The following is a 17,175-nucleotide window of genomic DNA, read 5'->3' as shown; positions in this document are numbered from 1 at the left end:
TTTTTTCATAAATGAAAGCCCTGTACAACACTATTGAAAATAGGCAATCTACAGGCTCACAGGTTATTACATTGTGATGTGTTGTGAGCTTGTTAATAATTACTAGCTCTTAATGCTGCTATAAGCAATAATATGTCAACATTTTAATTACCTTTTTTATATTTATGTGTTTGTATTCAGACAGCCAGCAATGAGTAAATGGCTCCTAGAAAAAAATAATTGAAAAAGGTCATTAAAACTTATTGCTTATAGCAGCTTTAATAATAAATAAATTGTAAATATTTAACATTGGATCCACTGGAACAACCAGTTATCTTTTGTCCATTTGCTGAAAAGCAACAGTTTTGGACATACAAGGTTTCCACCCGACTGCAACAACACTATGTGTTTCACGCTTTTTTTGACGGAAGGAGAAGGCGTGGAAAAGAAAGGGAGAAAATGAACAACATCTCTCCAGAGGAAAGAGGAGATGGAACGGCAGGATTCAATCTTCTCAGATTGATACGTCCAGGAAAGCTGTATGATGCCAGCATTATTTTGCAGCCGAGATACGTGGAATTTATTCTCCAAATAGCTCACACTATTTCAGTGTCTGTGAATACAAAATTCTCTTCTGTGGCATTTGAGCCAGACATGGCCTATAAGCCTTCCTAGATGAGGGATAAATGAGCAGTTTCCCTATAAACTGCTCATCTCTGTGCATAAACAACCAGGCTTTTAGCAGAGGATTTAAATACAGTGTCGAGTGCTTTATTTTGGATCACAGTTGTGTGGCTACAAATAGGGCTTCTTGATACATGCAGGCTAATGGTATAATCTTTGGTACAGCGATTCATTGTTGATTGATCATTTAACTAAACAACAATGCTCTGAGAATAGATGTGGCCCACCCATGAAGACATGTGGCCCACCCATGAAGGCATGTGGTCCACCCATGCAGACATGTGGCCCACCCATGAAGACATATGAGCCACCCATGAAGGCAATTGGCCCACCCATGAAGACATGAGACCCACCCATGAAGGTATGCGGCCCACCCATGAAGGCATGTGGCCCACCCATGAAGACATGTGGCCCATCCATGAAGACATGAGACCCACCCATGAAGACATGTGGCCCACCCATGAATGCACATGTCCCACCCATGAAGACACGTTGCCCACCCATGAAGACACGTGGGCCACCAATGAAGGCATGCGGCCCAACCATGAAGGCATGCGGCCCACCCATGAAGGCATGTGGCCCACCCATGAATGCATGTGGCCCATCCATGACGATGTGTGGCCCACCCATGAAGATGTGTGACCCACCCATGAAGATGTGTGACCCACCCATGAAGATGTGTGACCCACCCATGAAGATGTGTGACCCACCCATGAAGGCGTGTGGCCCACCCACCAATATAATTGCTTTTGAAATGGGGACCCACCAATATAATGACATTTGAACTGGGGACCCACCAATATAATGACATTTGAACTGAGGACCCACCAATATAATGACATTTGAACTGAGGACCCACCAATATAATGACATTTGAACTGGGGACCCACCAATATAATGACATTTGAACTGAGGAGCCACCAATATAATGACATTTGAACTGGGGACCCACCAATATAATGACATTTGAACTGAGGACCCACCAATATAATGACATTTGAACTGGGGACCCACCAATATAGTCCCTGTGACGTACTAGCGTCATGTCCAGGGGGTGTACTTGTACACCAAGCTGCCTCACGCTACAGGCCTCATGGCCTGGCAGGGCTACTTACCACCAATATAATCACATTTGAACTGGGGACCCACCAAAAATAATCACATTTTAAGTTACATTTCATCTCTTGACTATATTATGACTCTGTTCCACAGATACATATTGTGAAACTGTTTGCCTCTGACTTATAGTATATGACAATTTGGCAATTGTGATAGTTATTTTAGTTTTTGAGTTAAAAGTCCCCCTCAGTTGACCAGGGTCCCCCTCCCTTTTGACCTGTTAAAAGTCTGTGTTGGGACGCAAAACCGTATCAGTGTTTTTTTCTTCTTTCTTTTCATGGTAAGAGCAGTAATTATGCTGATGAGTCCGCGGGTCCACAGATGAGCCACTCAATTTCTCATCTGGTTTTAACAACACTTTGGGTTATCATCCAGCAGTTCTCAGAATAGGTGTCCCCGACGTGTGGAACCCAGTTCATGATGAAGTGTACAGTAGGTTCAGGCAGATCTGACACTCTAGGCGGTTCACAGGCATGTGGGTGATGTACAGTATATGTATTATTTATTACAGGCTCACCGTATCCATAGATCCTCCTCTTGCTGTCAGTGTCAAGGAAGGTTGTATGCACTTGTTTGCCCAGGGCTCTTTTTTTCCATGAGGGGGTTGTTGTTATGTCGTCGGGAGGAAACCTCATAAATCCGTTGTTTCGAAAATATTGATCCAATGGAAAGTAGTAAAAAGTGCTTTGGACAAAACCTCTTAACTCCATTGGACCCTCAAAATCTGCAAAAGCAACTAACTCCACCACCTCTCCCACCTCTCATGGAAGTAATTGACAATATATAAAGTTACAACACCAACTTTGATGAGGCTGCGTTGCTTTGTTTTAAAAAATATAAGGTTTTCTTAATTTCCTGAAAAATGAACATTTTGGAGTTATGAGGTTTCCTCCCGACAGCAGAGATGTACTACTGTGTGTCTGTTCTTAAATGGCTGTCTTGTAAGTCTTGTCTCGCTGAAAAGGGAGTGCCGGTAATTAGGGTTTGTCCCGATCGGATCGGAAATCGGTGCCGATCACGTCATTTTCGAATGATCGGAATCGGCTCGGGAGCCGAAAAAACCTGATCGGGACATCGCTAGTATCAATATAATATATATACATATCATGATATTAGACTGGAAATATTTGTCTGTGATTTGGGATATTGTACTATTGTGATATGGCATAAACGTGTTCTATAAAATACAAATATCGGATCGGGGACAAATCGGAATGGGCAGATGCTCAAATGATCGGATCGGGATGACGTGCCTAGGTTGAAGTGCCAGCCAGTGTTGTTTTTGGTGGCACACTTTGATTTTAGTTTTAGTCGTAGTCTCTATAGTTTTAATTTAGTTTTAGTCACATTCTAGTTACCTGCAATGGTCTGGTTTTAGTCGACTAAATGTCATAAGATTTTAGTCCACTAAATCTACAGTTGATTTAGTCGACCTTGATGTCGTCGTAATGACTGATTTTACACTTATGAGAAAATAGTTGATCTACAAGCTTGTAGATCGGCTATTTTCAGCATGCAACCAATATCGTGAAATGACTTGTGTGGGGGGGTGTGTATATTTCGGCACAGTAATGAGCAGGATAATAATGTCTATACAGGTATATGCTACTTGGAATAGCAGGGAAATGATGGTTTGGAACCAAATGGACCCTTATGGCCCTATAACTCTGAGAGTGTACAAATGGAACCAAATGTGAGGACAGGGTGCAGCACGTAGTTCAGAAAAAGCACGGGAGCAGACGCTAGTCCGACATGCGGATGAATGTCGGACTAATGCCCTGTCTGAAAAGCGTCCACCTCCCGAGGAGATATTATATGAAAAGTGGTGAAGTGGTCCTTTAAGGATTACTGTCATTATGGTAATCTCACACTTCATGTCGCGCACACCATACCTGTAACTTTCATTAGCCCTCTTATTATTCCCAGAATTAAAAAATAATAATCTTCCAGGGGCCACAAGGGGGCGCTCCGCGTGCCGCATTTTGCCCACGGGCCGCCAATTGAATACCACTGCAGTACAGTGTCATTTATATACAATGCTATTGCAGTGGTTTTCAACCCCTTTCATGTATTTCAATATTTATTGGGTATTTGAGCACACGGTACGGACGGACCACTGGTTGAGAAAACCACTACTATAGAGAGAAAAAAAGGAGAGAATAGGAAGAGCGACGCGTATAATGTGTTGTTGACGGCAGAGTGGGAGTAGGATAACATGTTCCATGGCTAATGTTCCATTGATGTTTGTTAGCCGTGTGCGTGTGTTAACCCATTTAGACCTGAGGACGATTCTACAAATGTCTTCTAAATCCTGACAGTTTTCTTGACAGTTTCTGTCAACATTTTCATGTCAAGTACCCCCAAAAATGTCTGTATTTGGCCGCCGCCCCCCCATCTGATAACATGTTGTTCCAGGGACCCCACCCCCCCAAGAAGCTAAGATTTGAGTTAAAAACGTTCGCTCTGTTCAAAGATTTGCACTACATTTTCACGATTTTTCAAAAACAGCTGAAGTGTAATATTAGCTTAAAACACCAAAAGGGGGTTCCCGCCCCAAAATGGGTTAATTGAAATGAAAAGCTTTGCGAATCACTGCTGTAGTTAATGTGCGTGTTTGTTTGTAATAAAACATTCTCTATTACAGACGATTAGTTGGCAGTTAGTTAGATAATAATTAGGCTATAATCAAAATGTATTGTTTTAAATCGTGTCATATTGATGGAAGCATTATTTGCCCAACATATAATTGCAGGGCGGTCATGAATGAACAAAATGTGCAAAATATGCACGCGCGCACGTCGCACACGCACGTACACACACAAACACACACACACACACACACACACACACACACACACACACACCAAAACATGTTTAATAGCAGTCATCCGGTCACACATTCTGGCTTCTTAAAGGGATTGTGACATACAAATATTTAAAAATGGATTTTCTGTGGTCTGGGGGTTTTCTGGCTCAAACAAGTGCTCTGATTTCCCTGCCGTTTGTGATGTCACAGCCTGCAAATCCCATATTATGTTTGATGGGATTTTGCCAGCAGATGGCACTGTTTTCGCCGTTTTGCCTGTTTTCGTTGCAGCTCAAAAGGCTTCCAACCCCCAGAGAAAACTCCAGACCTAAAAATAACTAAAATGTCTAAAGTTTTGTGGGTGTAATTGAAATCTTAAAACCTAAAAGATTAAAGAAGAAAAAAATAAAACTGAGGTCATGAAACCTTCTATAGACTGCTCACCCCCAGGAACCATGCTGTAAAGGTTTCGTAGGAATTGACCATTGTGCAGACCGCGGCCATGTTTCCATCAGAGATTGGAAGCACCCTTGCATTGTGTGCTAATTCAAAACAGGTGGCACACATGGGCAGTCGAGGGATATCTAACGAGCACTTCCAAACTCCAGCACTTAGAAAAAGACACAAAGTAGCTCATAACATGTCTACAGTGGATTGTTATGAAACAAACACTTTGAGGAGAGAAAGAGAATAATTCAAGCTTTCCGTACACAGCTGCAATGTTGGTGAGTTTGTCCCTGTAAAAACCCGGCCGCGGTGAAGAGCGAACCACCGCCACCGCTCCAGCCCTTCTCTCTTGTTTTTACTCACCACCGCTCAACGTTATTTCAGTAATTGGAAATTAATTGGAAATTAAAAGAATGTATTTTTTTTCTGAAGTGGTTCTCAATATTTCATGTCAAGGACGCCAGAAATTATATGTAATATGCCACCGACCTCTATCTGACAATATGTCGTTCCAGGGACCCCTCATTTGAGTTTAAAAAAAAAAGTATATAATATTCAAAGATTTGTGCCACATTTTCACGGTTTTTCAAAAATAGCAGACCTGCAAGCTCGTGTGAGCTTGTAGATCAGCTATTTTTCAATAGCTAAAGTATAACGTAATCCTTGAAACACCAAAAGGGGTTCCCGCCCAGAATGCTAAGCTGCCAATAACAACAACAACAACAACAACAACAACAAATATCTGTGTGTTTTGGTGTGTTTGCTTTCTATAGATCTGCTCCCAGCTGAGCGAACGTCTGGAGAAACAGCAGACGGCCACTCGGGGAGAGCTGGAGAAGATCAGGGTCAGTGTTATGCGCGCGCACACACACACACACACACACACACACACACACACACACACACACACACACAGGTCATGCACTTCCAAAAAAGTGTGTGTTGCATTCACAACACTTGGTTCCAATTGCACACTCGGAGCTCCAGGCCATGACGTTAAGAAGCTCTGTCCTCACCGAGCAGTGGCGTGCACAGATAGACACTAGGGGGTGCTAGAGCACCACCTGCCCTTGCCCTTCTGGACAGCAATTTGCCCCTTTTTTATTATTTTTTGTATATATTTTCTAACAAGACAAACATGTAAATCACCAATGCACATATAGGTGGACTTATACTGTACACAGGGACAGCTAAAACAATGAAACAAAGACAATACAAAAGGGGGAAAGAAATGGAGAACAAATAACCGTTAAAGACAAAAACAAAATCGATATTAATATATAAATATACTGTAACTCGAGTCAGCAAAATACAATAGGATTATCCTTTTGTTCAAAAAGGAAAACGATAAACAACAGAAAAAAAACATACAGATACTACAGTCCAGTACAAGACAAGCACAGACGAGGACGAGACAAGACAAATAAGTGCAGTACAGTACAAGGGCTACAGATACAGACAAGGGAGCCAAAAGCAAACCGTTGGTCACAACCCACCTAACGTATCAATTCAATGATGAATTGAATTGCGTCAAGAGCTTTGGACCAGTTGGTCATGGCGCCATTCATCTTGGCAGTAGAACGCTCCAGTAGACAAACGTCAGAAAAGCAATTAAGCCAATTTCTCTTCAAGTTAACAGTCGGTTCAAACCAGTTTTTTGATAATTGTTTTCATAGCAGCAGTTGAGGCAGCTAATAATATGCGTTTGTCCTGAAAGGTCAATGCGATGTTTGGGTTATATATAACCAATGAGAAAGAGGGCTGGGGCAGCTGGGAAGAGCTTTACCAACAATGGTTGCTATACAAAACCTTTGATAGAAGGGCAATGCCAAAACATAATTATGTAAATAGCAATGTGCCCTTTTGGAGAAAAAAAAGGGGGGAAAAATACAGTGTACGGTATGTGGACCATTGTGACATTGATCAATTATTGATACAAAAAAAACCTAATATATTATTTATGCCCCAAAATCTATAAATCTCACACTATTAAGGCAACCGGGGCCGGTTCCACGCCGTGCACAAGGTGCCCTTTTTTTTCACGTGAGCACCTGCCCCTCTAAAAATGTCTGTGCGCGCCACTGTCGACGAGGAGCCGGTGGAAGTGTCAGCAGCACTTAGCCTGTGTTATCTTCTCTCTAAACCCTCTTTCTCTTTACCGCGTCCCCCCCTCTTATGTCCCCCCGTCCCCCCCACCCACCACTCCAGTCTAAAGTGGAGGGCTGCGAGAAGTGCAGCGGCCTGTTCAACAAGGACGGCCGCGTGCGCCCGCCGGCGGGGGCGGCGACCCCCGGGGGCCCCGAGGAGACCGACGAGGAGAAGGAGGGCCTCAAGAACCAGCTGAGAGAGATGGAGCTGGAGCTGGCCCAGACCAAGCTGCAACTGGTGGAGGCAGAGTGTAAAATACAGGTACGGTGCCGCCTCGCGCGGCTGTGCGACGCGCTATAGGGCTATATACAAATATATAAAAAAAAAATTGGTTTTTTTTTACATAATAGGTAGTTAACACATAGAATGCTGAAAGCGTTTTTAAACGTTTTATTATAGCCACCCCTAAGAAGCGCATAACGTTTTTATACGTTTTATGGTCCAAAAAACGTTTTTTTATTGATTACTATAGTTCAACTATATTTGCGCCCGGACAACTCATAATGTAACACCGATCGGCTCTAAAAAGAGTTAAAACCCCCCCCTGCTGAAAAGAGGTGTTGGTCTGAGAAGCGTCTGGCACCGCCTATTGGTTGGTCTATGCGAGGACGTACGACGTAATGGAGACGGCCGTCCGGCATAGACCAACGCAGATGTCAGGGGATCTAAAATGGATGGGACAATGCTCGTGTGTGTGAATACACTCGATTCCCCCTCCCCTCCTGTTTCTACATGGTTTCTCCCGAGGGAGAATGGTGGGGGGGGGTCTCTTCCTCTTGGATCGCATTGGCAGTTCCCCCCCCACTCCCGAGTCCCCACTGCTTTCAACTGCAAGGCTTGCACTCTCATTCTCGGAACAAGATACAACGCGATTTGCTCTCTGCCCGTATATAATTGATTTCATAACGTTTGCCAGACACATGTGGAGTTAGTCATCGACAGATTGCACATCATTATCGAGGGACCGCCATGATACGTTGGTCGCTGATCGCGAGCCGTACTGCTGCTGCTGTTGCTTTGCTCGCATCCAACCATCCATCCATCCCCCTTTCTCGTTACAACAGGCTATTATAAACTCACCGTCGAGCAGCCTGCCCTGCACCTAATGTGATAAAATGAACGGCAGGACAAAATCGGATCGATTATTATCTGTCTATCAGCAACATACGGGTGTTTGTCTTGCAACGACAGGTGGTGCTTTCTCGTTTTTTTTTTCTTCCAAACACGTTGCGTGCTGCTTCTGCTGCTGCCGCATCCAACCATCCAGCCCCCTTTCTCGTTACAACAGGCTATTATAAACTCACCGTCGAGCAGCCTGCCCTGCACCTAATGTGATAAAATGAACGGCAGGACATAATCGGATCGATTATTATCTGTCTATCAGCAACATACGGGTGTTTGTCTTGCAACGACAGGTGGTGCTTTCTCGTTTTTTTTTCTTCTTCCAAACACGTTGCGTGCTGCTTCTGCTTCTGCCGCATCCATCCACGATCGTCGTTGTTTTTTTTCTCCAAACATGTCCAGACACAATCCGATCCAGTCTCGCGTCTCACCTTATAGATACGCGAGACTGGATCGATGAGGTTAGTGGTATGTCTGGACATGTTTGGAGCGGCACACGACAATCGACAATAATGTTGATTATGCAAGATCATTTCCTCAAAGCCTAGTTGCCCCCCCCCCCTGTTACTGCGATTGTAGCTCGAATCACAGAATGAGTTCAATGAGCGTAGGGAGAGGGCACATATGGGGCTACGATTGAGGCTGATATATATTTTCTAACAACTTAGGAGAGAGACTGACCACGATGCAGGCAGAAGAAAGTTTCCAAGTCCGTTTTATGATCAGATATGTGCATCAAGACTCTCTGCTTTCATAAGAAAAAAACTAATACTGTAATTGCGAATGCAATGAGCACTTACTATGAGACCTAGCAGATCACGTCTGTCTGTCTGTCTGTGTGTGTGTGTGTGTGTGTGTGTGTCTGTCTGTCTGTCCCGCTTACTGTATGGACCTGGCCCTTTTGTGCCCATATATGGAGCTGAGTGATTTGTGAGTCATGGTGACATGAGTGTGATGGCGTGGTCCTGCTTTGGGGACTCCTTATATGGTTATGGCTGAGTCATGGTGACATGAGTGTGATGGCGTCTTTTGTGACCATATATGGAGCTGGCGTGGTCCAAGCACTAACTATGACACCCTGCAGATCATGTCTGTAATTTATTCTAATTGTTATTGCAATTTACGATCTGCGTTCGCTTTCCGCGTTCGCGCGTCTTACTCGTAATAATAAAAATCACACCCCTGTGAAGTGAGCAGTGCAATGTTGTGAAGTGAGCAGTGCAACATTGCACTGCTCACTTCACTGGGGTGTGATTTCTATTATTATTACAGTATTAGTATTTTTCTTATGAAAGCAGAGAGTATTCTGTTTCATACGGTATATAGTATGTACATGTCGCTATAGGCCTTATTTTGTGAATATTTAGTTGTTAGGTCCATGCTTTCTCTAAACTTATCTTTTTCAGAGAACTTTAGAGATGGCATGGGCCTGAATAACTATTATTCACAAAATAAGGCCTATAGCGACATGTACATACTATATACCGTATGAAACAGAAGACTCTCTGCTTTCATAAGAAAAATACTAATACTGTAATAATAATAAAAATCACACCCCTGTGAAGTGAGCAGTGCAATTGCACTGCTCACTTCACAGGGGTGTGATTTTTCTGGGTGGTATTTTTCTTATGAAAGCAGAGAGTCTACTGTTTCATACGGTATATAGTATGTACATGTCGCTATAGGCCTTATTTTGTGAATAATAGTTCTTCGGGTCCATGCCTTCTCTAAAGTTCTCTGGTGGGCGCAAGCTGCATTCAATAGCCAATTAGTGACAAGCTGTATATGTGTACAATGTGTACTGTTTTCCTCCTAAAAGTAGACATTCAGGGCTTTCATTCAGTATATGGTTTGTATAGGATATTATTTGTGCTCAATTTTATATCGGTCTTTTGAACTAAAAAAACTGAACTGAAATGTCTGTCAACTTCAGGCCTCCATATCTCTGTTGTTTTTTTTCACAAGCAGCGTGCAGGCAAAAGCAGGTGTTAGAAAAAGGTCAATATCTCCAGAATGGAAGATGGTAGAATCATAATTATTTTTTTAAATTGAAGTTGACAAGTTGGGCTTTCTTTTGATTTATGCGGTGTGATTCTCGCTATAAGAGGCCCCTCGCTGTGGGCCCCCCAAAAAGTTCAAAAAGCCCATGTTAACCCTTCAGCACCAGTAAGCCATGGTCCGCTAGAACCTGTAGCAGTTAAAGTGTTAATCGACTAGTAAACTATAGGCAACTAGTAAAATTTCAATTTCTCCCTCCCTCTCTCCCTCCCTCTCTCCCTCCCTCCCTCCCTCCCTCTCTCCTTCTCTCCCTCCCTCCCTCCCTCTCTCCCTCTCTCTCTCCCTCCCTCTCTCCCTCCTTCTCTCCCTCCCTCCCTCTCTCCCTCCCTCCCTCCCTCCCTCTCTCCTTCTCTCCCTCCCTCCCTCCCTCTCTCCCTCTCTCTCTCCCTCCCTCTCTCCCTCCCTCTCTCCCTCCCTCCCTCCCTCCCTCCCTCCCTCCCTCCCTCTCTCCCTCCCTCTCTCCTTCTCTCTCTCCCTCCCTCTCTCCCTCTCTCCCTCCCTCCCTTCCTCCCTTCCTCCCTCTCTCCCTCTCTCCCTCCCTCCCTCTCTCCTTCTCTCCCTCCCTCCCTCTCTCCCTCTCTCCCTCCCTCTCTCCTTCTCTCCCTCCCTCCCTCCCTCCCTCCCTCCCTCCCTCCCTCCCTCCCTCCCTCCCTCTCTCTCTCCCTCTCTCTCCCTCTCTCCCTCCCTCTCTCCCTCTCTCTCTCCCTCCCTCCCTCCCTCTCTCTCCCTCTCTCCCTCCCTCCCTCCCCTCCCTCCCTCCCCCTCTCCCTCCCTCCCTCCCTCCCTCCCTCCCTCCCTCCCTCCCTCCCTCCCTCCCTCTCTCCCTCCCTCTCTCCCTCCCTCCCTCTATCCCTCTCTCCCTCCCTCTCTCCCTCCCTCCCTCCCTCTATCCCTCCCCCCTCCCTCTCTCCCTCCCTCCCTCTATCTCTCCCCTCCCCCCTCCCTCTCTCCCTCTCTCCCTCCCTCTCTCCCTCCCTCCCTCTATCCCTCCCCTCCCCCCTCCCTCTCTCCCTCCCTCCCTCCCTCCCTCTATCCCTCTCTCCCTCCCTCCCTCCCTCCCTCCCTCCCTCTCTCCCTCCCTCCCTCCCTCCCTCTATCCCTCCCTCCCTCTCTCCCTCCCTCCCTCCCTCCCTCCCTCCCTCTCTCCCTTCTCTCTCCTCTTCCAGGACCTGGAGCATCACCTGGGTCTGGCTCTCAACGAGGTGCAGGCCGCTAAGAAGACATGGTTCAACCGAACTCTCACCTCCATCAAGACCGTTACCGGGACCCAGGGCAAGGAAACCACCTAACCTGATGGCCCAAAAGATCCCCTCTCTCTCTCTCTCTCTCTCTCTCTCTCTCTCTCTCATTACTTAGCTGTAGCCAGACCCCAGACAGGTTTAACCCTTAACAACACCCTGAACACTCCCGACCCCCTAAACTTGTACCTGTGGAACTTTAACTTTGAACATTGACAGTTCCCCAGGACTATAGACTGTGTGAGCGCCTTCTTCATCTTATCAAAACCTCTTCTTCACCTTCATCTCTCTCTCTCTCTCTCTCTCTCTCTCTCTCTCTCTCTCAACTGGTCAAAAGAAAGAAAATTGGGGGGAAAACCAATGAGGAACAAAACAAACAAAAAAAACTAAACGCTTCGTAGATTTCTTTCTTTCTTTCGTCTTCTTTTGTACTACTACTACTACTGATATTTAAAGGATGTTGGGAAGGAAAGGAGGGAAATGGAAGCTCTGTCCTGTACAGGATTGAAGAAGGAAACACTCCCATCGTCCCCCCGTCCCCGTCCCCCCCCTCCCCCCCTCCATCTAAACTACTGGCACAAGTAAAACTACTCCATTAAAAAAAAACAAAAAAAACTAAAAACAAAACACAAGCCTTGTTTTAGGTACGAGAGCTGATGGACGCCTTTTCCCCCGAACTGACCGTTTTTTTTTGTCTGTATTATACGTATGTGTATGGAGAGGCTGGCTTATGTATGTAAAGAGGGATACGTGCGAACGACGGCTCACTCTGCATGCTTGTTTCCTGTCGATCTGTGAAGAGTGTGTGTGTGTTCGTCCGTGTGCGTGTATCAAAGTGTGATTGTGCACGTATGTATACACGTGTGAACGATGAAGCGAGACAACGATGGAACTGTGTTTTGTGCAGATGTACGTCCGTGCGTACTGTTATTATTATTATTATTATTATTATGTCTATAATGTGTCTCTAAACGAGACGGGGGAGAGAGGAGCGTTGAAGCCTGATGTCCTACGTTGCCGTACGACGCTGTTCAGTGTCGTACGACGCTATTGGGCGCTGTCACGGCACTGAACAGTGTCGTGCGACGCTATTGGGCGCTGTCACGGCACTGAACAGTGTCGTACGACGCTATTGGGCGCTGTCACGGCACTGAACAGTGTCGTGCGACGCTATTGGGCGCTGTCACGGCACTGAACAGTGTCGTATGGTGCTGTTCAGTGTCGTGAAGTGCAGATGAGATCTGCCGTCTTCAGCACACACAACACAACACAACACCGTCGTACGGCGGTGGGTAAAATGAAGCTTCAGAATCCAGGTGAAAGATTAAGCACTATATTAGGTTATGAATGTGTAACAAGATTGCAAGGGGAAATGTTGGTAACACTTTAGAATAACTATCCGTTATAACTAGTCAATAGATCATTCATAAACTATTATTTAATGAGTTACTAATGAGTTGCTGAGCATTTGATAATAGTCAGTTAAGGATTATCAAATGCTTAACGACTCATTGACTCATTATGTAACCGTTTATGAATGATCTATTAACTAGTTATAACGGATAGTTATTCTAAAGTGTTTTTGTTTTCAAATAGTCTGGTCTTTGCGATGTTTTAACCACTTCAGCCCTGTTATAATTTGTCGCGTGTGACACATGGGCGAAAGCAGACGGGTCTACGAGAGAAATGGCTCACAGCGCCGTCGCCTCGTGAGCTTTGCGGGGTTTGTGTGCTTTCGCTATTTTCAAAAGGAAAGTTGATTTATGTTTTTTTTTTTTTTTTTGCACATTTCCACAAATTTGGCCCAAAATAGGGTGTCCGGGGGGTTTAACGTGGTTAATTGTGTGTGTGTGTGTAATGTGCGTGACGCCGAGAAAGTGAACTTGTTGACGAGAGCCTTTGATGCAAAGCTTGATGATGATAGCAGCGAAACAGTTCCGAGTAACGGGTGTGCTATACTTTCCTCCCTACGTATCATCAAATTCAATTTGAAACATACTTGAGGTTTGTTTATTTAGCACAATGGAAACTAAAGAAATGGCTACAATAGTAATGGCATAGTAAATCAAACGCACCTTATGTTTTTCCCACGGTAAACATTTCGGACCCAGGGTCTAGGTTGGTTCTAGAGGCCCTCGGTGAGAGAACTGCGCGCACACACACACACACACACACACACACACACACACATGCTTGTATTACTATACTTGTGAGAACATCAACAATTTTAGGACACCAACGTTATATGATTGCGATTTCTCGACACTCTTGTATGAAACTAAATTTTGAATCGGGGCCTAAACCTGCCCTCTAAATGCCTCCTCCTGTACCTAACCGTATAGCCCCCGATCTGGACCTTTTCCTAACTTTTTCCTCGCGAGGATCAACAGACGGTGTCCTCGCAATGACTCAAATTCGACTATAACCTGTATACGTCTATATCTAGGGTGATGTGGCTAAGAATCTGGGGGTTGGACTAGGGGTGTGGCTGAGAAGAAGTACTGAGAGGTACCTACGGAAAACCTATAGAGATCCTGATTTGACCTGCAGGCCAAAAACAAGCAGAACCCCACTGTATGTGGCCGTCACAGTACAGTATAAGCACACGCGAACACGCACACATTCAAACTCATAATTCTCTCTGGCACTTGAGCATACAATCTAGTGCCCGAGAGAACATGACATACCTTTAAAAGTTTGAACCCTTCCTCCACCTTTCCAGGCGCCAGCCAGCTGCTCGGCGACCTCTGAACTATGACCTTGACTGGGGGGGGGGGGGGGGTCACACGGCCTCACACTCTGTTGTGTTAGGTGATAGAGCGTAGCCTATACCGTTGGCTAGTGGTTCTTCTGAGTGTGGGTGCGTTTTCACTGGACAAGCAGACCTATGTATGCTGGTAGAACAGCTATGTTTTAGGACAAAAATATTTGGTGGGGGGGGGGGTAACTCTGAGAGCGTACAAATGGAACCAAATGGACCCGTCATTAAATCCCGTCACACACACACACACACACACGCGCGCACACACACACACAGCCTAGGGCTTTCACTTCTAGGGATTTTTACTAGTTGACTAGTTGCCTAGTCGACTAGTCGTTTAACTACACATTATGTAAAAAAATATATATATATATTATAATTTTATTTTTATTTATGATATTTCATATTTGTTTAAATATTTACAAACTGTGCACATTGGTGACTATAATCTAGCATTCTATAGCTGATCTTGAGGCCTACAAAAACGGGGCGGGGGGGGAAACGTTTACTAGTCAACTAATACCAGCCAGGTCGACTAAGTGGATTTACTAGTGGACTAGTTGAATAGTCAACTAGTTGCTTAAAGCCCTAGTACGCACACACACACACGCCCATCTCAAAAGCAGGCGGATGCATTACACACGTGCATGCATTACAGAGACACCCTCCCCGAGTATGGCGGCCGGCGCTCAGAGCGCAGCGGGACGGGCCATCAGTCACCGGATCACTTACCGCTGTCACGCCGACGGCCGGGTCACCGCAGGCCTCGCACACACCGGCAATCACTCACTCAAGGACACCCGTTAAGGGCTGGATCAGGTTGTGTACTCTCTCTCTGTGTGTGTGTGTGTGTGTGTGTGTGTGTGTGTGTGTGTGTGTGTGTGCGTGCGCGCGCGCGTGCGCGCGGTCATCAAGTACAAACGTCAACATGGATTTTTGGCTGTACGCGACAAAGTAATCAAAATGCATTGTTTTAACATGCGTCTGTTATTTTAGAACGAATTATAGGAAATATCTTTTTTTTTTTTTTTTCTTTTTTAAACCGGCCCCGAAGATGGATTATAGTTACGACAGTTATATATGATGTCATCTGTGCTCTGATTGGCTATAGGGAATTGTCCTCATACGTTATATATAGAGAAAAGGCCGAAATGATGTTGAAAGGAACAAAGGGCCGTTTCCCTTTCGAGGCACTGGGTTGTATATAAGAAACAAATAAAGAAATTAATATTGACTTTCTTTTTCTTTTTTTTCATGATTTTCTACTCTCTAACGAATGTCGCCTAATTGTACCTATGCCGTTCCTGCTGCCGTGCTACTGTTTAAAATCCACAGACATTTTGGTTTTTAATTAGTTTTTGTGTTTTTTTTCTCTCTCTCTCTCTCTCTCTCTCTCTCTCGCTCCCAAGCGTCTCAGTACAGTCAGACTGCTGTGGTTGGTTGGTTGGTTGGTTGGTTGGTTACTTACATGCCAAAACGTAGCTTTATTATTATTCAGCAACAAGACATTATCAACGTGTGGACATTGTAATAGTGTATAGGTTGCATTGTGTATACTTCATGGATTTCAATATAAAGATATGACCACAAAAAGCTCCGCTTGTTTCAGCCGATTTCCTTTCAGCTGTGTGCTTGCCAAACGACCCACGTTAAGACAGGTGTGTTTCCTTTATTTTTTTTTGCGGGAGTTCAGCAGTCGCTAAATAATATTAGTACACGTGCACACCTCGACGGGGTGGCTGACATCTCCCTTAGAGAGATACGGGTGAGGGTCACACGAGGGAGACTCGGGAGTAGAGTCGCTGCAGCTTCTTCGCCTGGGAAGGAGCCAGCTTTATAGGTGATCCGGGGCAATCTGGTCAGGATGCCTCTCGGGCGTCTCCCTATAGGGCCAGACCACCAAGTAAACACATCGACTCGCTGGCCTTGGAAACGTCTCGGGATGCCCCAGGAGGAAGTCACTAATGTTGCTCTGGAGAGGGAAAGTCTGGAGCACTCTGGTGGAGCTGTTGCCCCTGCGACCCGACTACGGATAAGCGGTTGAAGATGGATGGATGGATGGATGCATGTGACACAGTGGTGGAAACTTAGCCAAGTACATAATGCTTAAGTACAATTCTGAGCTATTTGTACTTTACTTGAGTAATTTTCCAATTTCCAATACTTTTACTTCTACTCCACTACATCTCGGATATGAATCATTGCATTTTACTCCACTACATGTATTTGAAAACTTTAGTCACTTTGTATATTTTGCTTGTAATTATTAAAAAGAAACATGCATGCAATACCCACTTAAGCCCTATATATTTCGTCCATTTGAAAATAGCCGATCTACAAGCTCACATTGCGTCGCGATCGGCTATTTGTCCCCTCTGAGTTTTAATTCATTTGAAAAGTACTTTCTACTTTTGGTACTTCAAAGTACATGTTGATGCCAATACTTTTGTACTTACATTTTGAATTCCGGACTTTTCACCTGACGTCGAAATTTACAAAATGTCTTCTGAATCCTGACAGTTTTCTGGAAAAAGAAAACATGTTTCTATGTCAGTCGTTCTCAAACATATTCGTGTCAAGGACCCCAAATATATATATGACATTGGCCGCCGACCCCCATCTGAAAATATGTGGATCCAGGGAACCTCCCAGTATAGCAAAGATTTGAGTTAAAAAACTCGCTCTGAAAGAATATATATTCAAAGATTCGCTCCACATTTTCACTATTTAAACAAAATAGCAGACCTACAAGTTCATAGCGCGGCACCGAGTGCCGCGTTATGAGCTTGTAGATCTGCTATTTTTCAACAGCT

General features: G+C 44.8%; 1 protein-coding gene across 2 annotated transcripts in view; it reads left to right on the top strand.

The window, feature by feature from the left end:
- Positions 1–14,363, top strand: part of rabgap1 (RAB GTPase activating protein 1) — a 154,774-nt gene extending 140,411 nt beyond the window's left edge. For both annotated transcript variants that reach the window (XM_080756241.1, XM_080756242.1), the window contains 3 exons: positions 5,809–5,880; positions 7,244–7,444; positions 11,530–14,363. In XM_080756241.1, coding sequence (XP_080612367.1) covers positions 5,809–5,880; positions 7,244–7,444; positions 11,530–11,652 — 396 coding nt within the window. In that variant the 3' untranslated portion in view covers positions 11,653–14,363. The remainder of the gene's footprint in view (positions 1–5,808; positions 5,881–7,243; positions 7,445–11,529) is intronic.
- The last annotated feature ends 2,812 nt before the right edge of the window (positions 14,364–17,175 follow it).

Source organism: Protomyctophum bolini (genome assembly GCF_963924005.1).
Source record: "Protomyctophum bolini genome assembly, chromosome: 22".
Classification (NCBI taxonomy): domain Eukaryota; kingdom Metazoa; phylum Chordata; class Actinopteri; order Myctophiformes; family Myctophidae; genus Protomyctophum; species Protomyctophum bolini.
Note: the sequence above shows the minus strand (reverse complement) of the source record. Positions and strands in the feature narration are given on the sequence as shown.